Source organism: Caretta caretta, chromosome 25 (genome assembly GCF_965140235.1).
Source record: "Caretta caretta isolate rCarCar2 chromosome 25, rCarCar1.hap1, whole genome shotgun sequence".
NCBI classification, from domain to species: Eukaryota; Metazoa; Chordata; order Testudines; family Cheloniidae; genus Caretta; species Caretta caretta.
Genome location: NC_134230.1, coordinates 10871271 through 10899170, shown reverse-complemented (window position 1 = coordinate 10899170; position 27900 = coordinate 10871271). Strand labels below are relative to the sequence as shown.

The 27900-nt window shown below is 40.3% G+C and overlaps 1 protein-coding gene and 1 long non-coding RNA gene across 8 annotated transcripts in view; both read right to left on the bottom strand.

Moving 5' to 3' along the window:
* Window positions 1–27900, bottom strand: part of RFX2 (regulatory factor X2) — a 100692-nt gene that overhangs the window by 46993 nt on the left and 25799 nt on the right. For all 7 annotated transcript variants that reach the window (XM_048831178.2, XM_048831181.2, XM_048831179.2 and 4 more), the window contains exons 2-4: window positions 6789–6898; window positions 2745–2834; window positions 1889–1968 (exon numbers count right to left, since the gene is read on the bottom strand). In XM_048831178.2, coding sequence (XP_048687135.1) covers window positions 1889–1968; window positions 2745–2834; window positions 6789–6893 — 275 coding nt within the window. In that variant the 5' untranslated portion in view covers window positions 6894–6898. The remainder of the gene's footprint in view (window positions 1–1888; window positions 1969–2744; window positions 2835–6788; window positions 6899–27900) is intronic.
* On the bottom strand, window positions 22801–27766 carry LOC142070103 (uncharacterized). Its single transcript, XR_012666045.1, has 3 exons — window positions 27486–27766; window positions 26137–26194; window positions 22801–24616 (listed from the first exon to the last, which is right to left on the bottom strand). It is a non-coding gene; the product is annotated as an uncharacterized LOC142070103 (long non-coding RNA).

Below are 27900 nucleotides of genomic sequence, written 5' to 3'. Positions count from 1 at the left end.
ACGACTGGGCCCAAGAAGGAGCCTTCTGACAGCCTGGCTCTTCAGAAATGAGGGAAATTTTTCAAAAACACCCAAATGAGACTGAGGCCTAGTCAACACTGAAAAATGTTTGCTACCAACAAACCCTCAGTGCAGGCACAGTTTACATAAAGGCAAAAGAGGGCTTTTTCCGGTATCAATTCTAATAAGATAAACTGGCAAAATTGCATCTATACTGGGGCTTTTTCTGGGATAGAAATGTTGTTTTAAAAACACAAAAACAAAACTTCAAAACCCTAACGAACACTACTATCCTAGCAAAAATTGCTATCGTAGAACTGGCCTGACGCTCCGAAGTGCCTAAGTCCCTTTTGAAAATGCGACTGACGTTTTTAAGTCATTTAGGTCTTTTGAAAATTCTACCCTTTATAGCTCAAGAATCTGCGGTAAATAGAGCTGGTTGAAATTTTCTCATCAAAATATTTTTTTTCAGTAAATATGGCTTTTTGTCCCAAAGTAAAGCTTTCGCCCAAATTTTTCATTTTGGTTGAAATGTTTCAGTTTTTCATTGAAAAACTAGAAATTGATTTTTTTTCCTCTTTTGGTTTTCTGTTGAAAAACTGAAATATTTTTACACAAAATTGCAGGAAAAGATTAGTTTTTTAAAAATTTCCTGTGACAAAAATTGGCTTTTTTGGGGGGATAGGGTGGGGGGGGGACCATCTCTGATAATAAGTTTCAGGAATTGGCCAAGAAGTCTAGTGGAACTGCCAGTGCCAGAGAATCCAATCTCAAGTTTACCCCACGAATAGCCACCATGCTCAAGAGAAGGGCAAGATGGGTAAGAACCAATGTCATCTATACTCAGAGCAACATTGAGACCCAGGGTCTCTACTCTTACAAGTCTGTCCAGCAGGGCACCCTCGCATGACGTGGAACAAATACAAGGTAATGCAATATGAATGCGCTGCATGAAGATATTTCTTGGGCTAAGAGAGTTGTTTTGGCCCTTGTTACGGTCCAGCACCACAGAATAGGTAGCAACCCACAATTCCCAGGGGGAAGGACACAAAGAGGCTTTCAAGTGGAAAAGAGAAAACCCTAGAAAGAACCTTCCTTCCAATTAGAATGGTCTCTCATTTATGAGGAGTTTCCATTTTTAAAACCCCAGCTCCCTAACAGATACAAAAGGGTTTGGAGAAGGAATATAGGATCCGCTTATATAGGGCATGTCTACACTTATCAGTATATCGGCACTGCTGCAATTGATGCAGCAAGTGTCGATTTAGCGGGTCTGGTGAAGACACGCTAAATCGATGGGAGAGCACTCTCCCATCGATGTGCGTACTCCGCCTCCCGGGAAGTGTAAGGGAAGTTGATGGGAGACGTTCTATCAACACAGCACAGGGGAGCCACCGTGGTAAGTGGATCTAACAACGTCGACTTCAGTTACGTTATTCATGTAACTGAAGTGGAGTAAGTTAGATCGATTTAACGCAGTAGTGTAGACCAGCCCATAGAGTGAGCTCCATGTGGTTTAGGGTGGGATCTCCTCACACACACACAATGCCTCCAGCATCAAAGAAGCAGTATGGCAACTGCCACACCCATTAAACAGGGTAGTGCGTGCTGCTTCTCCTCTTGCTCACTCTCCCCTTTATGGGAGCTACTGCCAGCAGCGGCACTAAAATGGGGCAAATCTTGTTATGGGGCAAATGTAAGGACTGACCCTGTACCAAGCTGCAAGGTGGGTGTATGAAGTGAAGAATAAGGCTTTTTGTGTACTCTCTCTCCACCTTTCAGGGCAGACACAATTGTGCTCTGTCTCTCAAAGAAAGCAAAATTAACTTTTACATCTGTCAGGCTGGCATTTATTGGCCCTAGTAACGTGAATGACAGAGACTCTTACATGGTTCCATTGGTGTAGACAGCCTCTCCTCCTTCCACATACTGGACCTGGGTTGGGTAGACATGCTGCACAGTTTGCACCTGAAACACGTGACAATGCTGGGTTTATAGATGAATTATTGACAAGCAGTAATGGATGACACTACACACACAAGCAATTAGCATTTAAAAGGGCACTCAAAGCTGTTTAAGAATGAATATTAACTTTTAACTTTCTATTTGTCCTATTTTTGAAATGTATTTATTTTTTTAAAGGCCTCATTTTTTAAAATTTGACATCAACGTTCCCACAACTAAAATACACACAGGCAATTCTTTGCACAAACAACACTGTTCTCATACCCATCCGTTCTGTACATGCAAACACACACTTTGTCAGCACAACTACTTGTTTGGGCCTACTATGTGAATGCAAGTCAGGATTGTTTTAAAAAACCATTGGCTCTAGACAGTAATCTTTACAGAAGAGTGCAATAATTATTTTTTAATATTTATAAAAATAATTTTAAAATAAATCTCTCCCTAGACTCTATAAAGTGAAACCTGATGCAAGACAGGTGCCTAGGAGAATTTGATTTTAAACCTTAAACAACCATGAGAGAGTCTCCTTTATCATCAATCTAAAATAAGGAATAATCACGTGAAAGGACAGAGGAAATGGCTCTCCCTGCCATCTCAAGTTCTCTGGTCAGACACTGTTCTAGAAAAAATCCACATTTTAATTGATTAAAGAGATAGCCTATATAGTTTCAAGCAGCCCATGCTGGACATGTGGGTAAGGGAAGGGCTGCAGGTTGTGTTTGCTTTCAAGTGACTGAATGGCAATAGCATTTGGTCCCCCACTCCATTGATATTACCTGCTGTGAGACCTGCTGAACTCTGGGAATGGAGATCTGCTGCATCTGTGCTCCTTTGGGAGAAGAGCTTGTTGTTTGAACCAAAATCCTCTGAAAAAATAAAAAAGAGAAATGTGCATTTAGATCCAGTGTTACAGTTGGACCCAGAACACCCCATTCTGGCTAGGCCATTTCCTGCAATACACATACTAGAGGATTTGCTCCAAATCCCCAAATACAGGCAGCAGCTCCACCATACTTTATGGCTACCCACACACACTCCCGCTCATTAAAGCCTCCACACATATTCCATTTAGTCTAAACTACAGTTAAATTGGGCATGGGCCCAAACCCAATACCCTAAACTTGGGGAGAGCTCAGATGTGGATCCAAATGGTTTGGCTGGGCCCATCTTTAAGTGAAACTTGGTTTAAGCAGCCACCCCAGAGAATAGCAGAAACTGGTTGCTTAGTAAAAGCAGGTCTTAAAACAAAAGGTCAGCCACAACTATTGTGGAAAATCTCTGCATCTTTCCCCATGCCTGCATTTCTCCTATGCAGGGAAAACTCTTCAGAAGCTGCTACTCCAGGCCACTACCCTTTTTCAAAGTTCACTTCTGCCATAATCCCTACAAGGGGCAAAGCAAATACATTTATTGATCTCCATTCAGTGCCATGATGAGCACTAACCCCGTCTGAATTCTCTTTTTTCAGATGTAGAGCCAATAACATTAAATTGAAATGCCATTTTTAATTCTGGATCCTTGAAGCCATTATTGCATAATTTGCCATGTTCAAACAACCATCGTACACTAATGTCAAAGTTGATTTTCCTACTGCTTCCTTTAATTTTTTCTCTCTTGTTATTCACATGCAGAATCTAGAAGTGGGTCTGCAAGTTTAAGTCTGTCTGGAGGAGATTGTCCAGGACAAATTGCTTCAATCACTTCTTCAAATTGCTCTTTTTGTGCTACATTAAAGGTGATGTTAGCATAAAAGAATTTGATAGGAAGTTGAAACCTTTAAGTCTTTGCCTTTCAGTTGTTCTTAATGGCATAATCACAGATTGACCTGTGACATATTTGGACTGTTGATGATGAACAGAGATTGCTTTAGAAAGAAACTAATGTTGAAGAGCTGCTGGAAGGCCTGGAAGAGGAATGTAAATTTTTAGTGTGGGTATCTTTCGATGACATTTGTGGCATCCAAAATCGATGTTCCAGGATCAAACTAAATATTCTGCTCCACCAGAGCAATATTCTGCTATTCCTTTAATAAGCAATGTTTCTTCAGGGTCAAATGGGCCACTAAATTAATCTGAATAAACTGATTTACTAGACTTTTTCAAGAGAAGCATGATTCTTTTCTATCTTGCTGCTGGACTTTTGTAGAAGTTTACATTTTACTTAAGAAGAGTCATCTGTTTTCATTACTTCACTCCACACAAACACTTGATTCATACAGAAGGGATCAGTAGATCATCTAGTCTGACCTGCTGCATATCATGGGCCATTACATTTCACCCAGTTACCCCTGTGTTGAGCCCAATAACGTGTGTTTGAATAAGGCATAACGTACATATGGCTAAAGTATACCTTCCAGAAAGGCATCCAGTCTTAATCTGAAGACATTAAGAAATGGAGAATCCACCACTTCCCTTGGTAACTTGTTCCAATGATTAATCACCTTCATCAATTTCTATCTTATTTATCGTTTGAATTTGTCTGGCTTCAGCTTTCAGCTATTGGTTCTTGTTCTACCCTTCTCTGCTAGACTGAAGAGCCCTTTAGCACCCCGTATTTTCTCCTGGTGAAGGCATTTATACACTAATCTTGTCACTTCATTCTTTTTGATAAACTAAAGAGACTGAACTCTGCGGTCTCTAAGACCTTTTCTCTAGCCCACAAATAATTTTTGTGGCTCTTTTTTCCCATCCCCTCTCATTTTTCAAAATCCTTTTTAAAATATGGACAGCGAAAGTGTAAACAGTACTGGTCTCACCAATGCCATATACAGAGGTAAAATCGCCTCCCTATTCCAACTTACTATTCCCCTCTTAATTCACTGAAGGACCACATTAGCCCTTTTTGCCTCAGCATCACACTGGGAGCTCATGTTCAGTTGCTTGTCCACTATCACCCCTAAATCCTGTTCAGAGTCAGTGCTTTCTAGGATACAGTTCCCCATTCTACAGGTATGACCTGTATTCTGTGTTCCTTTGCCTTGGCTGTATTAAAACGCATTTTGTTCGAACGGGCCCACAAGCGATCCAGATGGCTCTGTATGACTGCCCTGTCCTCATCATGGTTTACTATTCCCCCAGTCTGTGTGTCATCCACAAATTTTATCAGCAGTGATTTTATATTTATTTCCACAACTGATGAAAATGTGGAAGAGTGTCGAGTCTAGTACCGATTCCTCTTTTTGATGATGATTCCCTATTGACAACTACTTTTGAGATCTGTCAGTTAGCCAGTTCTTAATCATTTTAATGTGTGCTTGATTGATATTCTACTGTGCTAATTTTTTAAATCAGAATTTTATGTGACACTATGTCAATGCAATACAAACATTTATTATAATTTAGGCTTGAATAAAGACTGGGAGTGGATGTGTCATTACACAAAGTAAAACAATTTCCCCTTGTTTATTTCCCCTCCTACTGTCCTTGTAAACTGCTGGAAATGGCCCACCTTGATTATTACTTCAAAAGGTTTCTCCCCCTCATCCACTCCCTGCTTTCCTGCTGGTAAATAGCTCACCTTTCCTGATCACTCTCGTTACAGTGTGTATGGTAACCCCCATTGTTTCATGTTCTCTGTGTATATAAAATCTCCCCACTATATTTTCCACTGTATGCATCTGATGAAGTGAGCTGTAGCTCACGAAATCTGATGCTCTAATAAATTTGCTAGTCTCTAAGGTGCCACAAGTCCTCCTTTTCTTTTTGCGGATACAGACTAACACGGCTGCTACTCTGAAATATATCTACGCAGTTACCTTTATCAACCAAACCTGTAATCTCAAAGAATGAGGTCAGGTTTGCTTGACAGGAGCTATTTTCCATTAAATCATGTTGACAGCATTAATTATATTCCTACCCTTTAATCGTTAGAATGAGAAACAACCTTCTGGTGAAATCAACACTGAAGATCAAAAAAATACAATGAACAGGTCAATTTTATAGCAGGACCACACTCTACTCTGCAAGTTGGGCAGAGCAATTTCAAGATTCTAGCAAACCAAGTGTCCAAGCAGTTCCAGCTCCATCCACTCCCCTCTTCAACATCCAATAATAGTTGATTCTACCCACTAGCTACACCTCTCTCTCCAATCAATCACTCCATCCTTCCATCTGTTCTGCATCCTTTCTGAACAGTTATATAAAAACTTTCTCATAGTTCCCTAAGATGCATAAGTGGACCCTCAATTTTCTCATCACTTCCTTTTAATATTCTCAAATACAATTTTCATTCACAGATTGAAATTAGAACCTAATATTTCTAGTATCACAAAAACTTTCAAACATGTTACATGTATGTAAATGTGTCAAAGCAATACACACTCAAAAAGTGAAGAAAACACCTCCAAAATCACCCCCTCCCTGCCAAAAAACCCCACTATGGGTTTTTTTTTCTGATTTACACACAAATTCTGCTGATTTTGATACATCTTTCAACTCCAGGAGATGCCTTTTTAAACAATGTGGTACAATTTGCATCTTTATTGCTTTTATTGACACATCAAATAATGACGTCAGGACACTGCAATGGAGCAAACACCAAATTGGCAGGAAAGCGTTTTCTTGGCAACACGGCTAAATTAAAATCCAAATCTCATGCCTTAAATCAAAGTGTGTTTTTATTACAAACATTTATATGGCATTTATCAATGTCATATCTAGGTAGGCTTCATCACCACTTACACACACACACACATATGCACTCTTCAGGTTGATTTTTTAACAAAATTCTTTGAGCCAAGAGTTAAAGCATATTCTTCATTAAAATTAGGTTTATTTTCCATGGAGACAGCACTCACAGCCGCGGAGCTGGAGCAACGTTACCTGCTGGGAGGCTGGCACTGGCTGCACTACTGGAGCTTGAGCAGATGCAGAAGTACGCAGTGCCACAGACGTCGCTGAATCTGATCCGCCCTCTGAATTCTGCATGCTCACTGCCAGAGAGAGCACAGAGGAGATCAGATAGAGAAGAGACAACTTTACTAATTTACAGCTCTCAAAGAAAAGTAATCAGAGTCCAAAAGAATAAAATCCCTGTAGAGGGTCTATGACCTGTCAGAGAAAGGTAACCACCACCCTACTTGGAGGATTCTTTTTAGTTTTGGTTCTAATATTACTGCTGTATTATATTGAGATAAATTTACACAATTGTTCCACAGAAAGAGAAGGAAAGGGAAGGAGCAGAAAATGTGTTTCTGAATATAAATATAACAAAAAATCGCATTGGGGAATTATTGTGTCATAGCAGACGTGCAGCTGCTCCTCACTGGGACAGAAGCACACTCGAAGTACAAGAAATACAATCTCTTTCCAACCTGGGCTTAGCATATTTAGCTACCTCTAAGTGTTTAAATAAAGCAAAGTGCCAAACAACTTGATTCTATTCCCAGCAATGTAACCACGACACAGTGTGTTAAGAGCACTAATTCTCAACCTTTCCAGACAACTGTACCCTCTCAGGAGTCTAATGTCTTGCATACCCCAAGTTTCACTTCACTTAAAAACTACTTGCTTACAAAAATCAGACAAACATACAGAAGTGTCACCGCACACTATTACTGAAAAATGGCTGACTTTCTCATTTTTACCATATTATAAAATAAATCGATTGGAATATAAATATTCTACTTACATTTCAATGTATAGTATACAGAACAGTATAAACAAGTCATTGTCTATATGGAATTTTAGTTTGTATTGACTTCGCTAGTGCGTTTTATATCGCCTGTTGTAAAACTAGGCAAATCTCTAGATGAGTTGATGTACGCCCAGAAGAGCTCTGCACACCCTCAGGGGTACATGTACCCTTGGGTGAGAACCACTGTGTTAGAGCCATGCCACGTTGGACAGTAATATCCCCAACTGCAAAGGTGGGGATACTCTGACTAGAGCAAATTTTGTATAAAAAAAAAAATACAAAGTGCTCTTTTCTCTCTAAACTGAAAGCTTAAAATAAACAAATAAAAAACCCCACACTCACGCTCCCTTTCTGGTTTCTGATCAAAACCAAAGATTTAGAAATTCCAAATCTTGAGGTTTTGTTTTTTCTCTCTTCTTCCCCTTTTGCCACTGAATGCAACAGAATGAAGACTTCTGGAGTCTCTTTACACACAAACACTCTTTTTCATTCTTTCCTTTTATTTAGATCTGTCTGTCTGACACTCACTTTTCAACACGTCCTCAACTTTGGAAAAAAAAAAGTTTGAGGCAAAGGAAAAAAAATGAAAATGGAGGTAAAAATCCAAAACTCTGGATATTATTCATCTTATTGCACTCCATGACAAAGAGGAAAAAAGGAAAGCAGGGAGGGGGACACTGAATATTTAAAATAGTTGGAGAACTGAACAAGAGATGTTTCCATTTTGTGTGGTCAAAACAGAACAAACTTCAATATTTTTCAGAGTTATTTTTCCATTTTTCTAACCAGCTCTGATCCTGCGCAATCATGTTTTTTCTCTCTCTACTCCACCCAGCCCCAAACAGCTTGTGAGTCATTTTCTCTTCTATGTTCCTCCTGGACAGGGACAGGACAAGACAGGAGATACAGGAATAATATATTCTCAGCTCACTGCTCAAAACACAGCTAAAGAACCAAGAACCAAATACTGCAGAAACAAGAGAAAGCCAAGTCATATTCTGCATCATAGTTCATATCCTCTTCCTAGGCACCAAGTCATATATACCCTCCATTCTCCTTGGGAACAGTGCACAGAATAGGTTTGCATACAACTAGGGTGACCTCGTGTCCGGTTTTTGACCGGAACACCGGTCGAAAAGGGACCCTGGTGGCTCCAGTCAGCACCACCGACTGGGCCGTTAAAAGTCCGGTCGTGTCCTGGGGCCCCGCACTGTGCCCTGGAAGCGATCAGCAGGTCTGGCTCCTAGGCAGGGGGGCCACAGGGCTCCATGTGCTGCCCCTGTCCCAAGAACCAGTTCGCACTCCCATTAGCCAGCCCCTGGTCAATGGGAGCTGGGGGAAGCTGGTGTCTGCGGGCGAGAGCCACACATGCCGCAGAGCCTCCTGCCCCTCCCTCTGTCCCCACCCCGCCTAGGAGCTGGACCTGCTGGCCACTTCCGGGGCACAGCGTGGTGCCCCAGGACAGGCAAGCAGCCTGCCTTAGCCCCCCCGCTATGCCGCTGACTGGGAGCCACCCGAGGTAAGCCCGCACCCCAACCCTGAGCCCCAACCCCCTGCCCCAGCCCTGAGCGCCTCCAAACCTGGAGCCCCCTTGTGTACCCCAAACCCCTCATCCCTGGCCCCATCTCAGAGTCTGCACCCACAGCCCAGACCCCATACCCCCTCCTGCACCCCAACCCCCAGCCCTGAGCCCCTCAACCCGGAGCCCCCTCCTGCGCCCCAGAGCCCACACCCCCCAGCCGGAGCCCTCATCCCCTCCCGCACTCCAACTCCTTGCCCCAGCCCGGAGCCCCCTCCCACACCCTAAACCCCTCATTACTGGCCTTAGCCCAGAGCCCACACCCCCTTTTAGAGCCCTCACCCTCTCCTGCAACCCAACCCCCTGCCCCAGCCCAGTGAGAGTGAGTTAGGGTGGGGGAGAGCGAGCCACCGAGGGAGGGGGAGGGGGGCTCGGGTGTTTGGTTTTGTGCCAATAGGAAGTTGGCAATTCTACATACAACTCCATTATACCAAATATCTGCTGCTTTGCCTCACTGGCTGAATGTATTTTTGAAATGTATCTAAAAAAAAATTATTTATAAAAAGATTCCAGTTGCATCAGTACAATGTGACAAATTTATATATATAAAAGAATAATTCTCTCCCCGAAGTTAAGGAATAGCATCACATCTGTACTAGTCCTGGGGCCCACATTATTTGCAAGTAAACAGGTGGCCAGCACAAGACCTTTGGCGAAGAAGATAAATGTATACATTAATATAAACAGAGGAATAAACTGCCTCAAGGAGAAGAAAATCTCATTTGTGAGCTCCATTATAATGCAGTAGGATCACAAATGCACCTTTTTCTCATTTCCATTTTTCCTAAGGACTTTTCACAGTGCTGTATGTGACTACATCTCAAGCGTATAGTAGTATGTTGCTCCAATATCAAATTTCCCTCAATGAGCCTGATGCTTGCAAGGGATGCTCAGGACCTTGGCAGGGTCAGATCCTGAAGCACCTGGTCTATAAGAGAGATTTATAAAGTGAAGCTACAGTTGTAAGAGGACCAGGTGAAAGTGGCACCATCTCAAATATCTGCTTCTCCCTGTGCCTTCAACTCACATGTACTCACCTTTACTGACAAGTTTTTCTCTTCCAGTGACCCTGAAAATGCTAAAGGGTTGAGAGCTGGATCTTATTTTCCTCACACTTGCATCATCAGCATTGTCAGATTTGTTACAACTGCAGACTCTTTACTACTGATGATGATGCCATAAACACAGAGAACCCAGCTGGATTTTCAGATCCCAAGTGAAGTCTGCAGCACTGGCCATTAGAAAAGCCATTGATATGTAAAACTGAGCAAATGTGATTTGGAGCCCCAGAATGAAATTTTACATAGTGATTTTTTTTAATTGAGTGAAAACCTCCTTGGATAATTTCCACCTTCCTTCAAAGCTGTTCCATGCTTCTTGGGAATGGAAGAGGCAAATACGTTTATGCCTTCTGCTAAGATTCACTTGTGCTGCTGACAAGCCTAGAACATAAACAGAACTCCTACACTCAGTGATGACTCCTACTCTCTGAAGAGCTGTACACAATGTTGCCCTGTATCTTGGGAGGACATTTGCACTCACGGGAGCTGACTGTTCCAGGGCAGGGGCAAGGAGCACAACATTGAGAGCCAAAGAGGAGATTTTCAGAGGTACAAATAGGAGTCAAGCACCCAATTTCCACTGAAAGTCAATAGAAGCTGGATAGGTAACTCCCATTTATGCCATTGAAAGCCCCCTCCCCACCACCCCGTCATTTAGAGCTAATGCTATGTCTACACTATAGATCCTCTACTGGCATAGGTTTGTTGGCATAACTTTGCTAGCCCAGCCTGCTAGTGTAGACGCAGCCTATACCAACGGAAGGAATTTATCTGTCAGTGTCGGAACACCATTTCCTAGTGTAGACAAAGCCTGAGCGTTAAAGGGAAGAGCCTTGTCTTAGGTGCACCACCCTGATTTATGTCAACAGTACAGCTGCTAACTTCTCACCTAGCACTTTGGAATTCTGCTCACTGCTATGAAACTGATGCCTGCTACAAGTTGTACAGGGACTCGCTTTATCTCTCTATCTGGTTTCTGACCTGTACTCAGCACACCAATTCCATGGCATTCTGGATCAATTGCTCCTAATGCAGACTCAGTTGCTCAAATGTAAATTCTGCTACATGTCAATGATGCAAATTTTGCTACTATCCTTATTAGATTTGGCATAAAGAATAGAAAGATACACACAGCCAAGCCACATTGGCCATATGACCTTGATATCAGGAGGACACTGAAGTTAGCTATCAGCATAAAAGAGTAACAGAACTATTAAAAGCCGTCGATGGACCCTGGTAGCCAACTAATGAAGTGACACCTGTGCAATCCCATTTGTCTCAATAGATTTGTACAGGTGAAAATGATTTAACAACTGTAATTCCAATCAGTTGATGATGCATAAGAAGGAATAGAATCCAAAGCTGACTCTCTCAGCTGTGTTGGCTCTTGCATGGCTAAGAAGAGTAAAAAGAAGTCAATTATTTTTGTCAGTAAAATCAGCAGACCGGATTATGAGCACTCACACGGGGCACAACTCTGTAGTAAGAAGGGACCTTTTAAAAAATATTCATTTTCAGATTAAGGCAAGCTTTAAAACTCTGGTGATCCACCTGGTGATGCGACAATACCATGCTTGTGACATCAGAGTTCACCACTATGGAAGTGATTGGAAAGGTCTAAACTCCGGATTGCAACATCATTAAATGAATAAGGCAGATGCAGGAGGCTGCTGTACTCTGGAAACCTTCTGTTTACACACAGCTATCTTGGTATCCAGGCAAACAGCAGTGACAGGAAAGGAAATACAGAAAAAGCTAATAACTTCTGGGTTCTATTTCTGGTTCTACCACCAACTTGCTTTTTGACCTTGAGCAAGTCATTTCCCTTCTCCTATGTCTCAGCTTTTCCATTTGTAATGAAAAAACTGAAAATTAGTTTCCTATCTAAGGTGTTTCTAAGGTATCCACCTCAGAATGTTGACACTCAAAGGCATTAGAGAAAAACTAGTAATATTAAAAAACACTGAAAATTGCTGACACGGCAATTTCATACATTCCAATTTTTACTGTTTAATTCATAAACCACACTGCCTTAGTATGATTGGTCTTGTCGATTTTAATCCATCTTGTCCGGGCGTGCCTTAAAAAGCTGGGAAAACAAAGATGAGTGTTTCAAAATACTTTCCACAGTCAGCGTTGCAGTGAGGAAAAAATAAAAGTAAAAATAGACTGCTCAGGAGTAAATACTACTTTCCTAGCTTTCCCCAGGCATGTCTATTTTAACTTTGTAACAAGGGAAACCCCACTCACTACCAATTCCCAGGCTTAAAAAACAAACAAACAGGTAAATTTAGCCCTGATCCTGCACTTGACTGTCTATGGGTGCACCCCAGCACCCACGCAGAACTCCACTGAAGTCAATGGGACTCTGTGGGGAGGGGGGGGAGGGGTTCCCAATTTCAGAATTGTGGCCTTAAAGAAGAACTGCAAGTATCTGTCTACAGACTGTTTTAACAGTGCATCAGCTCCTGAATACCCAACTAAAGTTTCTAAGCTACATGCTGAGGCCTCGAACATATAGTACTGCTGATCAGAGTCAGGGCAGGGAGTCTGCCTATGAGAAAATATTTCATTAACTTCACTCCAGTATTCTGGTCCTGATTCAGCAGTGTATGCAACGACATGACTAACTTTAAACAGTAGAGTAGTCCCATGTGCTTAAGCTCCTTTCGCAACCAGGGCATAAAGGAGTACCACAGTGACTCACTTAACGGTGTGCCTATTTACACACTATTTTTATACAAAGAAGCATATGCAAAAGGTTGTGGTGTTGCCATTTGTATTGAACATATAAATATCTAAAAAGATCAAGGATTATATAATGCTGGGTGGCACTAACATTAATGCCCATGGAAACCAGGGTACCAATAGCAGATCTGACATATACCATAGCAACAGTATTAATTTATTCTCTATTATTTTTTTAACCTGAAATACATAAGGAAAAAATAATCAAGCAGTAGAGAGAATGTCTCCCTTCCCCAATCCAAAACAATCATAGAATCATAGAATATCAGAATTGGAAGGGACCTCAGGAGGTCATCTAGTCCAACCCCCTGCTCAAAGCAGGGCCAATCCCCAATTTTTGCCCCAGATCCCTAAATGGCCCCCTCAAGGATTGAGCTCACAACCCTGGGTTTAGCAGGCCAATGCTCAAACCACTGAGCTATCCCTCCCCCCAATGAATGTAGATATCACATTATAAAGTACAAGAATTAATATTGTTTTTCAGAAAGTTATTTGAGCATTTTGGGAGACAAAATTTATGTTAAAACTATTTTGGGGGGGAAAAAAATTCAGTTCACCTTTATGATAAAGCTTATTTGGCCACCAGATTTTCTTTAAACTTCGAGGATATTTATAATCCTTTTATCATCATTTTGGCAAATGTTTAAAGTTTGTAAAGTGGAACATCACATAAAAGACAATTCAGTAGCATGAGGGCGGATTTGGGTTGAGACCTTTACAGAATACTAAAGAATGCTACTACTTTATATTTCATGCTTTCCTCCTAAGGATTTTAAAGCACTTCACAACTATTAATTAAGCTTCACAGTATCTCTCTGAGGACAAGTTATTACAACCAGATGGTAAACGAAGGCATAAAAAGTAGTTGGTTAAGCAACTTGCCCAAGGAAACACAGTGAGTCAGTAGCAAAGCTAAATATTTAGAACTGCAGAATATTAAAAAATACTAAGTCTTCACTTCATGTCTTTCATCTAAGGATTTCAAATTAAGACAGAACAGTGGAAAACAGACCAATTACAATTTTTCACATGAAGTGCTGTATTCCACCTGTAGCTGACAGCAGAGGCTCTCAGACACAGACCTTTGCCTGTTCTAATTTCAGTTCACAATAAAGTCCCAAGGAAAAACATAAGCCATGCTAAATAAAAATATTTAGGAAGGAAAATGGGACAGGTAGACATGTCAGGGCAACAAAAAGGCATAACAGTTCAGCAGCATCCATATTCAATAATGCAAGATCACAATCAGCATTTACTAACACCTCCTCATATTAAATTTCTCTTTAAAACAATGCTGCACATAACCTTTGTATTTATCATTAACATTAGTTAATTAAAAGTAATATTTCCAAGGCACACACCGGATTTTCAGCTGTGCAGAGCTTGTGCTGTTTCATGGATTCTGAGCCATCCAGGGACCAAAATGGACCCAGTGTAATTAAAAGTAGTCTAGTTAAACTTCTAGTCCAGTATGCTCACTGCATGCAAGGTTGTATAAAGAATTTCCAGTTGTATCACGAGTCTCACAATATTTGGCATTTTACTTAAAGCCCCAACTCTTGTAAACAAGTGGTTATGTGAGAATCTCAGCTTTCATTTAAAAAAAAAAAATTAAAGATTTCTAGCCCTAATGGTTGCAAAGAAAAGCTTGAAAATGTGATCCAAGTGCATGCTAAAAAGCAGAAGGCAAATCAAAAAACCCAAAGTTTATTGTTTTTTTTTTAATCTCAATATTTTTAAGCCAATATCATGATTTTCAGGGGGTTTGGCTCATGGATTTTAAATGCTTGGAGTCAGCAATACTGAGTCTGTATTATCCATATCATTTGACAAATACCATAAAATTATGCTAAAAGGTCATATTTTTAAAATATATGCAGACGGCTGTAAAGTGCAGCCTTAACTTTTAGAATTACTTGGCCTGAATGATGTCTCACCCTTAACACTGGTTGCTAGAATCTAAACTAAAACTCCAGGGTTTGCTTTGCATGGAACTTTTAAGGAAGAGTAAATTTTAAAAAGAACAAAGAACAAAAAACAAAACAAAAAAACCTACGTTATTCAGCTTCTGGAGCTTCTATCCAGGTTTCGTTTGCTTAGAGCATTTTTTTAATTTATTTATTTCTGTAAAGAAGGAACTAGTAACAGCTGAAATCAGAAGAAATAACTTCAAGTATCAGGCCATCATGTTTTCAACAGGCATTAAGAGGGTATTTTCTCCGAAGTGTGTCTGTAGCCATGTACATATATAAAAAAGGAAAAAAAGTATTAAAACAGTTTCAGTATATACTGGAAGATATTAGTTCTCAATACCCTCCACAGTAATAAAAAATATGTGGTAAGAAGGACGCAGAGGGCTGCTGTTTTTCCATTCCTTCACCAATAAATGCTTACTATGAATCTCCAACAGCAACTATGCCACACTTATTTAAGAAGGTATCATGTGGTCAAATATTTTCCACTTCACTTGCCACTTTTGGCCTGCCCTCTTATTTAAAAAACTGCCCTGAAATGGAATTAATTGCATTTTAACTGAAGCATATAAAGTGTAGCAGATAAAACTTCTTAAATGATTTTGCAATGAATGAAACTAAGATCAACTCAAGTAATTAAGCCAGTTTAAGGCAGAACTATGTAAGATAATATCTGCATCAGAAATAGATTATTCCCTGCCTGCAACCTTAACCCAACACATTCATCTGTCTTTCTCCAGGGCACACAATCTCAGAAAAATGCAAGGAGTTTCCTTAAAATTCAGATGAAGGGAAGAAAGTTTTTCCAATGTCCATAGAACTTAAAAGCAGGAGGAGCACATTAGCAAACACTTTCAAACTGCCAGCAAATGACTCTGAACCAGAATCCCGGGCCAAATACCCCCCAAATCTTTGGGAAAGTTTGGCTGCAGATTATCCATTTCTAAAAGCTTATTGACCTGAAACGAAACCCTTATTACTTTCTGCCAGCTGAACTAAGCCAAGACTCTGTTCCTTATGGGTCCAATCTATAAAAGCTATTCAGTATCTTTACTTTCCAGTCTAAGAGAACACAGAGGATGCCTATAAAGAGACAAGGCTCTCAGCATTGTTGTTAGTAATAAGCGCACCTCAAAATATTTGCAAGTCTGGCAGCCAAGCATCCGAGTTTAATGCTTCTCCAAAATGCAATGTGCCTGGAAATCCTAAGATCAGGTACACTCATGAGATCTACAGTATTTCCTGATTTATGCACAGATCTGGAAAAAAAAAAAAATCAGGAAAGAATAGCCTCTCCTATTTCTGCTTTCAGATAAAACCAGGAAATGCAGCAGTACATTAAGAACATATTAAATCTAGGCCCATCAGAACCCTGGCTTCCATGCCAAGATGTGCCATCCCAGCTCAGTCAACAGTGTCTGCAGCGAACAGTCATGGGCCAGTGCTTCTCCACTTTCATCAGATCACACAACTTGCGGTATTGTGGGAGGGCACCCAAGATACTTGTCTACAAGTCCTACAGTAGCAACAGTGAGCACTCATGTGCCATCAGCTATTCACGGACCTATGGCTGCATCAGGCTGCGCTGACCACTGGTCCAGGTCCCAATAATTCTTCCTTAATCCTTCCCTTGATTCACCGAAAGAGTTGGGTGAAGGTTGGGGCCAGTTATAAGTACTTGTTTTAACGTGCCCTTCACTATGGTATCCGAGCACATTGTTATGTTGTTTAAAATAGTTCACTCAATTGTGGCTGATCTTTCCTTCTCTCTGCTACTCAAACTCAGAAATAAGGTGGAATTATCCTGCCATGCAAAACAGGCTCATCCAAGGGCTCTTGTGAATTATGGGTAATGGCGTTTACTCTTTCAATAGCCTGAGGTAAGTGGAGGGCGAAAATGACAAGGAACCTGATAATGAGCTGATTCTGGAATCGCTGCTTTTTAATTGATTAAATTGCTTCAGAATGTTATAAAGACAGAAGGCACCAGAACCTTCCACTGATTAAGTTAAATTAAATTAAAACAGAGACAAAACACTGCTTCTGTAAGAGCTCTAGTTACCTGGAAACACAGATGAACCCAAAACATAGGTTTCAAGGACACCAAGCAGTATATCTGTATTTCAGGAACATGGCCCTCATGGAAAAATACACACTTGGAAGGGACTTTTTCTAGCAATAGTTAATATTACAAATATACTCTCAGTCTTGAATTGGATTTCATGGAACTGAATCATGTAATATAGATATTATATTATCATGGAGCCAGGGAAATTTAATGGTCTTCATTGTTTCTTTAAGTTTCCCTTTCACTGATGTGGAAGAGTGCTAGGAACATTTTTGTGTTGATAATTTAAAAGGTGTTTCCTTAAGAGTCAGTTGAATGTGTGGCAGAAGCAGCAACAGCATATGCTGCTGGCAGCAGGATGTTGATGAGTACCCATGTGTGGTATCTCAAACCTGAATGCAAGGAGAGTAACTCTATGAGCTGCAGACAAACCACAAGGAAGTTCCATACACAAAGTGACCCATTTTACATGCTTTTTGTTTTTGAGGAAGAGAACTTCAAAAATGTCAGAAGGAGAACTTAACTCCTTCAGCCCTGAATTCAGAACACACCACTTCAGTGGCTCTTAGAAGTACAGAAGTTAACGAGCACCCAGTTTTGCGACCATGTTGAGTTTCAACGTTAGGCTACCAGTGCCCTAACCTATCGGAACTCCAGGGCTCCGAAGACTCAAAAATGATACTTCAAGAGATATCAGGTGCCAGACTCTCATTGTCTACCTCACCATTGTGCTGTCCAACCATTCATCCAACCACAGTAGTCCAATGACTAAAACATAGTGCCTTAAAAGAAAGTTATAGGAGCACACACAAAGTTAGTGATATTTTAAGTAAGAGAAAATTAATGGTTCTAATTTTAAACGGAAATTGAATTTTTTTTAAAAGATAGACACAGAAACAGTTCCCAAATTGTTAATACAATACATATGCAGACTTGAGCATGCTTGATAAATGAATACATGAATAAGTCTGTTCCTTTTCTATAGGCCTGCCAAGTCCTGACTTCAAAAAGAGGTTTCTTTTGCTACGATTGAAGGCAACTAATGTAGCATGAGAAATGCAACTTCTTGTGTTGTACTTGGTGTCAGTGGGTTATCAGCTGTAGCTGGGGAAACCAGAACCGTGCACTCAGATTTACTGTATGCCTAGGCCTTTCAGTTCACCTTTAAATTGTAGTTATTGGTAATAAGAAAGTCAGCAGAAGGATAAAGTGCTGCAGTCTCAAACTTTTTTTTGTTTTTGTTTCCATACATTTATATTTAAGACATAGCTTCTTTTCAGTATAGTTTCTTTATCCTGTATCTAGGATAATGACGCAGCTACTAATCAAGAGCAGTTTCTAAATCAAACATATTACTCTTCAAATACACTTTTATACATCTTTAAGACACATTGTCAGGTTAAAAGTATACTTGTTGCTTTAAAAATTACTCACCTGGGTTACAAGAAACATTTGAAAAGTATTCACATTGGAAGATTTTTAAAGATCTAATTCACTTTTCACCATTCATGCTCTTTTTCTTTAAGCTTCTCTTATCTTGGACAAAGAAAAATAAGCTAGTCAGTCTCAATTTCTACCTTTTTCTCCACTAGCACAATTTTAGGTTGCAAATACTGCAGAGGAATGTCTAAATGCAAACAAATGGTATTTATTGATTATACACTTTCAGACATTTCTAATAGTGATTAGCTTCTGTAGAATTTTGGACCCAACTATGTCCTATACCAGAACCACACATACTGCATTGAAACTAAATAGATTTGGATGAAAGTTTACAGAAACATCCGATGAAGTGAGCTGTAGCTCACAAAGGCTTATGCTCAAATAAATTGGTTAGTCTCTAAGGTGCCACAAGTACTCCTTTTCTTTTTGCGAATACAGACTAACACGGCTGTTACTCTGAAACCATACAGAAACAATGAAACCCTAAGTAATCGGGTTGTTCTTTCCCTTTTCCAAGCCTCCAAGGTATGTCCCAAATAAATTAGCATACACTTATTTGCCCCTCCCCATTCCCGAATCACAGTACCAACACTAAGCAATTTGAACAGGCTTGCCTCTCACATTTCTCAACATCTCCCATTTTGGAAAGGACTGTGTTGTGACTTGCTTTCCTTCTTTTACTAAAATCCTACAGGGAAACCTTATTTTTGGATATATACTATTTCTGGAAGGGGGCATGGGATACATAGGTGCCAATTAGTAGGTTTCAGATCTTCATACTGGCAATCATATTTAACTTCAATACAAACTACACAGGAACTGTTATCACATTACAGTGAGGCAAGAGGGGAAAGGAGAATAGCATTGTACATGTAATAAGAAGATCTTGACAGAGCAGGAACACAGGATCAGGCCATTGGTCCTTCAAGTTGTGTATCCTGCTTTAGGCAGTGAAGAGTACTTGATATTTCAAAGGAAGTGGGAAGGGGAAACTGGCTCTGGCTAATTGAGCAATGCACTACATACACAAGGTCAGGAAAAAGTTCTTTCCTGAGCCATGTGGTGGTCAATTTATCCCCTTAAATGTGAAATTTGATTACCCTCATTTTAGGATGCATAACTACAAATATTGGCTATAAAACTGAGCCCCTTTTCAAACCCTGCTGTTCTAGGTTCTCCTATGGCAGAGAATTCTATAGGATGATTACACATTGTGAGAAATCGTATTTCACTCTATTTATTTTGACTCCAACAGATCAGCTTGATCTCAACCTATCTGGTCATTAGTACTTTGTTTATACTTGTTTAGGTCAGACAATCTTTTTTAAGGGAGCAGGAAAGCTGGCCAGCCCCTGCTCAAGTTAAGTGTGAAGTGGAAGGTTCAGTTCTGTATTTCAATTTAGATGTGGGGCAGTAGCAGCTGTCCCTGTCATGCCTAACTGGTGAACAACAAACAAAGAAGTATCTCCTGCCAACACATTATTGTTATTTATATTTATATAGCACCATTCATGAGTGTTCAGAGAGTTCGGGCAAACAAACCACAAACAAATTGTGGTCATTCATAAAAAGAAAAGGAGTACTTGTGGCACCTCAGAGACTAACCAATTTATTTGAGCATGAGCTTTCGTGAGCTCACGAAAGCTCATGCTCAAATAAATTGGTTAGTCTCTGAGGTGCCACAAGTACTCCTTTTCTTTTTGCGAATACAGACTAACACGGCTGTTACTCTGAAACCATTCATAAAAAGAAATCTTCAAATTAGATTTTAAAATAGCAACTGGCCCAGCAAACTGGAGTTCTCTGGGGAGAGATTTGACCACAGGGGCAGCAAAGGTTTGAAAAAATATGGTATTCGGGATGAGCAAATGGCAGAAATATTATTATTACATAAACTCTGGGCCTGTGCTGGACAGCTTCAAAAATCAGTCAGGGCAGACTAAGCAAGGATAGAATCAATTAAGAAACTGCTTTATTTATGAGAAAAATTCCTAAAGTCCCTTTTCCAGGCAGGGTAAAAAGTCTTGTTTACTTTCTGACACTGGGAGCAAGTTTCTTTCCTTTGTCCATTTAAATTGCCTGGGTGACCTCTCTGACCCTTCTCTCTCAACCTACCCACTTGCACATAAGACATAGATGTTGTCAGGGTTCCTTCCCCACTCTGAACTTTAGGGTACAGATGTGGGGACCCACATGAAAGACCCCCTAAGCTTATTCTTACCACCTTAGGTTAAAAACTTCCCTAAGATACAAACTTTGCCTTGTCCTGGAACAGTATGCTGCCACCACCAAGCGTTTTAAACAAAGAATAGGGAAAGAGACCACTTGGCCCCCCAAATATCCCCCAAGCCCTACACACACCCTTTCCTGGGGAGGTTTGAGAATAATATCCTAACCAATTTGTTACAAAATCATCAAAGACCCAAACCCCTGGATCTTGGAACAATGGAAAAATCAGTCAGGTTCTTAAAAGAAGGATTTTATTAAAAAAAAAAAAAGGTAAAAATCACCTCTGTAAAATCAGGATGGAAAACACTTTACAGGGTATTCACATTCAAAACACAGAGAATCCCCCTCTAGCCCACACCTTAAAGTTACAGAAAACAGGAATAAACCTCCCTCTTAACACAGGGAAAATTCACATAAAACAAAAGATAAACTAATCCCCCTTGCCTGGCTTACCTATACCGGTTGCAATATTGGAGACTTGGATTAGGATGGGTTGCAGAAGATGGATTTCTGTCTGGCCTCTCTCAGTCCCAAGAGAGAACAACCACATAAACAAAGAGCACAAACAAAAGCCTTCCCCCATCCCAAGATTTGAAAGTATCTTGTCCCCTTATTGGTCCTTTGGGTCAGGTGCCAGCCAGGTTAGCTGAGCTTCTTAACCCTTTACAGGTAACAGGACGTTGCCTCTGGCCAGAAGGGATTTTATAGCACTGTATACAGAAAGGTGGTTACCCTTCCCTTTATATTTATGACAGATGTGCTTCCTCTTGAAGCCTGAATTAAGCTCAGAACCTATTTGTCAGGTGTGGTCCAAACCAAGCAGAGACAGTTCCATTATGGGAGTGGAACTGGGAAGGGTTGGGCCAGTTCAAAGAAACACATCCAATCAACCAAAAGAATTTCAGAGTGCATGGTAAAGTCCACCCAGGGAATTGGGGCTGGCATCAAACCAAACCAATAGGATGCTCTAGCGAAACTCTTCTTGTAAGAGGTTTTTTTAAATTTTTTTTTTATAAATTAACGAATAATAATTCTGCAATAAATTCAGCTGGAGAAAGTACATATTATCAATTTTAAAAGTGCATTCATCTCAGAATCCCAGGTTGCGTGTTATGTGGTCCCAGCAGCACCAGTCACAACTAGTTGCTAATTACTTCATCTGTTTCATGGCAGGACCTTATGCGAATAACGCAACAAGCGAAATCACTTTCCAGACTGTTGCTCTGCTACAAGCGGAGGGAAAGGTAAAGCCTGTTCAGATCCTTGGAGCTGTTCATTAGGCTTTTGGTAACTAGGCACGTGCTGTAACACACAGGGCTAAACAAAACCCACCCAAATAAAAGGAAAATACAAGGTTATTTATTGTATTAGCCATAAACTGAGATGTGATCCTTCGTGGAAAGAAGATAGAATGGAAGGGCTGCTTTAGCTTTACTAGAGATGCAGTTCTATAGGGCACATTCTAATGCTCTTCAATTAGAAGAGGCCATTGTAACCTTTTGGGTTAGGATGGTAGTAAGACTGACTGCATTCCAGATGAACAAGAAAAGATAAAGGCCTGTGAGAATGTGCACTGGTTTAACAGTCCTCTGTCCTCCCTGAACAGCTGTGTCGTCTACAGAAAAAAGGATGAACTGTGTCACCGAGTCTGAAGTAAATACTGTGCTGTATCATTTACCCAGGCAAAAAATTCTTTTACCCAATGTTTTGAGGGTAAGGAGAGGAGTCTTGACCCATTCACCTCTTTGGTTCCAAATTGGTGGAGGGGAAGAGGGATTCAGATATATAAAATCTGATGAAGTGAGCTGTAGCTCACGAAAGCTTATGCTCAAATAAATGTGTTAGTCTCTAAGGTGCCACAAGTACTCCTTTTCTTTTTGCGAATACAGACTAACACGGCTGCTACTCTGAAACCCATAAAATGGAAGGGGTTTTGGTTATCCAACAAAGGGCAACATAAAACTGGGATTAAAAAAGAAAAAGATATTTTTATATGTCACAATGTTAATATATCAAAATTGTACTTATAATTATCAACCTGATTAAGAGACCTTATGTAATTATGCAATACATACCCAATCAGGAGGAAAGCTGAGAGATTACTGAGAAATAAAGGTTCTTATTTTGAGACTATTTTTATGGATTACAGGAGATGGGAGGGGGAAATGCCCTCTCAACTTCACATAAGAATAAACAAAAGGAATTAATTTGGACAAGATAATCATGCACTTTGTAAATAACCACACAAAACTGGCTCAAGCGTATCTGTCACAGACAAATCAAACTGAGACACCATTTAATCAGAGAAAAACATATGCAGATGTTCAATTAAAAACTGGAGCCTACAGTCTTGGCTCTGTTTGCACTGGCCCACATTGTTTGTCGAGTAACAACGGTTGCTATGGGTGACACAGTCCACTCCCGTTTCCAAGGGCTGGTTGCTCAGCGACGAAGAGAATACTTCCCAAACCAAACAATGCTATACCCCAGCCTATCCCCCCCGCATCACACATTAACCAGATCGAAAACACACTTAATATGTCAGTGATTATTTTCAGAAGCCCTGGGAGGACTGATAAATAATTTCTTCTCTATAGTAACTAAGGAGGTGGAGTGGGGGGAGGTTTATTCTATTTATTCTGAAATAATAAAACAGTCCAGGCAGACAATGTTCTTAGAAGCAAATGTCGAGGAAAGGAGCACTTTTAAATCCCTCTTTTATTTTAAAAATATCAACAAATTAACCTCTCTTTGAGGTGATAATAACTAGTCATTATGCAAGTAGTTGTCTCCTCCTCTAGCTTCTACAGGAAATATACAGTACAGGCTACAACACAGCAAGTGTACTGCAAAAACAAAACTACCATGCAAACAAACAAGCCCTAGAGGAGAAAATTTTAGGCTGTTTTTGCGTCCTATAACTGTAGTGCTTCGGAGAAGAAATGCACTGAAAATATTTTTTTCAGAATTCTGTGAACATATGAAACCAATCTGAACTCCACATTCTGCATTATTGTAGTGAGATTTGAAGCTGGAATTCATTGCTCATAATTAGTGAAGTCTTACAGAGTATTTTAGGCAAGAGCGAAGGTGGCTGGTATAAAAATACAGGATATATATTTTTTAAATTTTATTTTGCTAAATTGGTAGAAATGGAACACGATCATAGGTACTATGATCACAGATGGCATGAACTGAAACAAAAGATCTGCTGCACTTGCTAATTATTATTAAAGCCACAGGCTGCCCTTTTTATGCTCCAAAGTCACTGGGAACTGTGTCTGTGCAGCATTTGTCCCATAGCTCAGACTTTGAAACCAAAGTTCATTCACTTTTAAGGTCACCATGACATTGGCTCATCTTCACACTCATTAAGGACTAAGTTTACAGGAAAAGTCGCTAATTCTAAATATTTGAGATTTTTAGGAATTTTTAAATAATGTGTCATGAAAATGGAACAGATTTTTTTTCAGACTCTTATCCAACGATAGCTCAGCCTTACAATGCAACATGCCAGAATTACAGAAAGACATTCTCTCTTCTGCAACAGGAAATCATAAGTAGCAGAAATGAAGTCCACAGGATCGTAAATCATTGCATTAAATTCCGTAGAAAAACCTGTGCTTTAATGCTTTGAACTAAGATTTTGTGATTGAACTGCATGGACTTCTTTTAATTCTATCACTGACACAAATGAACGTGCTCAGCAGTCTTCTGCCATCTAGTTGTGTTCAAACCCCTGTGAGGGGGAATCCAAGTTCAGACCTTTGCTCCCAAGAACGACTTGGCCCAGTGGCACTGTAGAGGGCATGATCACTTTCTGGCTGATGTTCCGAGCGACGTTAACAGAAACTGGAGTGACTTTCACCCTATCTCTGTAAATCAGACAGGAGGTCAGCAGAGCTCAGGGCCACTGAAATGGCAAGAGAGAAGTAAGAGGTGACAAAACTGAAGGATATACCCCAAAAGCATAAAACCAGCAGTGGGACAAAATGCATATTGGGACCGGTTAACAATATGCTTTTTACACTCACTTTGCAAAGCTGTAAATGAACACACAAGGTGCAGGGTAATGGAGAATCAAGCCTGATATATTATCATGAACTGATCTTTAACACTCAACTTAATGGTAAATTTTGGTACTGAAATAGAATATCCAGCAATACAGGACAGCACAAAGACATTAAAAACTTAGGGTCATCTACGAATAAGATCCTTTAGCATTATAATATTCAGCCATGTATAAAGAAGCTGAAACCAGGTCTGATGTTGCTCAGGTTATTTCAGCAGATTAGGGTGACCAGATGTTTTTTCTTATATAGGCTCCTATTACCTTCCACCCCGTCCTGATTGTTCACGCTTGCTGTCTGGTCATCCTACAGCAGATTGACTTGGAGTGTAAAGAAGAAAATGCCAAGGTTGGCAAGCTGTTCAATTGACTGGTCAAATAATGTCAATTGACCACCTATTATTTGGCCACAGTCAAATATTATCAAATATTCCAGCAAAAATGCCCTGATGTAGGCAGCAGCCTACTTTTCTGATTGGATCATGGCGCCATTCTTTCATTTTTTAGACCCTCATTTCATTGTGTTTCACATTTTTCTGAGTTACATGTTGTGTTATAATTGCGCATTCATATCTATTTAAGGCTAAGCCTGATGGAGATCACAAAGTCTTACTCTTTTTTGTTACTGTTCTAATAAATTAGTGGTTTGAAATATCTGACCATTTTTTACATTATCTGACCAATATTTGACTGGTTAATTGACCAATTATTTTTGGACCAGTCAAATGCCCAGTCCTAGAAAACACTATTTAAAAGTGTTCCGAGCGGGCAGTGCATCTTTATTGCTAGAGTCTCCAGCTTTCATAGCTGATTTTTTTGTTGGGGAGGAGGTGGGAACTGAGTTTTGGTGAAAGGTGCCAGCCTATTTGATTACTTTGATCAATAGTTAGAGCCCACTCCAAAGCAAGGAAAGGCCCTTTCTGTCAGGTGACAAACTATTTGAGTCAAAAACTGAACAAAGAGGAATGGAGGTATAGATCATAATGTCAAAATGAGGGATCCAAAGGGTAACGCAGAACAGGGAACCGCTGACAACTCTATGATAGGTGCTAGACTGAAAACTGAAGAACAGAGACCTCTATTTAACCCTGGAAGGAGAGAAGGCAAAAGTGGCATGACCTTTCATCAAGCTGCCTCTCACCAACGTGTCTTAGCCCTGACCAGGAAGAGCCAGCTCATAGAGAGAGCAAACTTCCCCTCTCTCTATGTCCAGCTAATTCTTAGCTTCTCGACCCGGGCTGCCAATGAGTGGGGAAATGGGTACCAAGAGATGGACAACTCTCTTCTAGAAACTAAACTGAGACCCACCAACTCATTTTTCAAATGCCAGTGTGAAATGATAACTGCTAATAGTAACTACTGACCTGGGCTGGATCAAAGACTCCATGAGCAGTCCTTCAAGTCAGTCAGCCCCATTCCAGCCTTAAAAACATTAAAAAGTCACAAGGCCAAGACAAGGACATTAACATAGCAGTGTTGTCAACTCTTGCAATTTTATTGTAAGTGTGGGGTATTTGGCATTTCTCTTAAAGCCCATGTTGCCAGAGTCATATTATTACCAGAGAATCTCAGCTTCTATTAAAAACAAAACAAAACCAACCATTTCGAGCCCTCAGGATTGTGTAAAAAAGGCTTGAAAATATGACCGTTAGTGGCTCCAACACCAGAGGACAAATAAAACCAAAAATTTATTGTTTTTAAAATTTCATGATTTCTAAACCAGTCGCATGATTTGTTGGGGTCTGACTCATGATTTTTAAAGGCTTGGGGTTGGCAATGCTGAAATAGGTCTATCCATGCACCATATCAGTCCAACTTTTTGTATATATAAAATCTGGAGGAAAAAATGCTCTAGAGAAAGATGCTCTAAAGACAAAGATGAAAGAGTCTGTTTTTTTTCTTTTTTTCCTTTCTTTCTGCAAGCAGGTGGATGGTTTAGACCAAGATGACTATAGCAGCCACTTCCTAGCACACATGGAGCTTGCAGAAAATGCTGACTTGCATCTTGAAAAAATATGAAATATTAATAATCTCCAAGCCTCACAAGGAAGAGAGTCCTTGGCTTTTTCTTGCACAGAATTTGGAGATTTTTCTCATTCCTTTTCTAAAGCATTAAAAACTGGAGAGGAAAAACAGGGGGGGAGGAGAAGACTGATGATCCTGCTAGAACTAAAATATCCATTAATGGTAAATTCCACCCACCTCCTCCCCCTCCTTAAAATATGAGCTCCCTGGGTCAGGTTCCACCCGCAAACCTAAAAACCAGCTCCAACCACATTGCTTAGTCAGACAGCCTTTTTTATTCTCCAGTGTGTCTAGCTGGCTGCTAGGCAACCAGAACAGCATTGTTGCTCATATGCATCAAGTAGTAACTATTATTTCATTCCAATTTTTTTAAAAAGGGTGACAACATCGATTTACAGCAGAATGTGCTCTCTCCAAATTAGCCTAGAACTCCGCTCACTTTCAGGAAAGTCCAAAACTAAAGGCCACTCAAAGTTTGCTGAGATTCCCACAGATGCATCTGGTAAGTTAAGTTATCTTGATAGTTCAAGCCCACGTTACCTTTGGTGTGGGCACACTGATGCCAGTGGGTGCTGCCCATGTGGATTGCCTCCGAGGGCCACAATACAGCAGCCCTTTGATGGAAGCATCCATTAAAGATTTTTACCTTTGTTTTGTTTTTGTTTCTAAATTTTGATGTTTGTACTACCTCATTTCTGGTATGCAGAGGAAGTCCAGGCCACAACAGTCCAGTTCCCCTGCCCGAAGACTTCTAAGGGAAGAATTTGGGGAGTTGCATAAAAAGAGTGAAGGGGGAGCGGGGGGTTGGTGAGTCAGATCCTTCCTTCTTTCAGTGAAACAGATCTGCTGCCAGTCTGCATATTTGGGCGGAGGACTCCTTCCTGTCTTCTCCCCATGAATTGTGCCTCAGCATGCAACCAAGATACTCAGGCAAGGCTCCGGAAATTTGGATTTGCCCATTCATGTCTAGTCAGCATATGCTTTTTAGAGACACCTTCAAGCCTGCAAACTGAGGGGGAGGGATAGATAAAGCAATGTACATTTAACAGTATGGATATAAGCATTATAGAGAATAAGCTACATTATAAATGTAGCATGCAGTA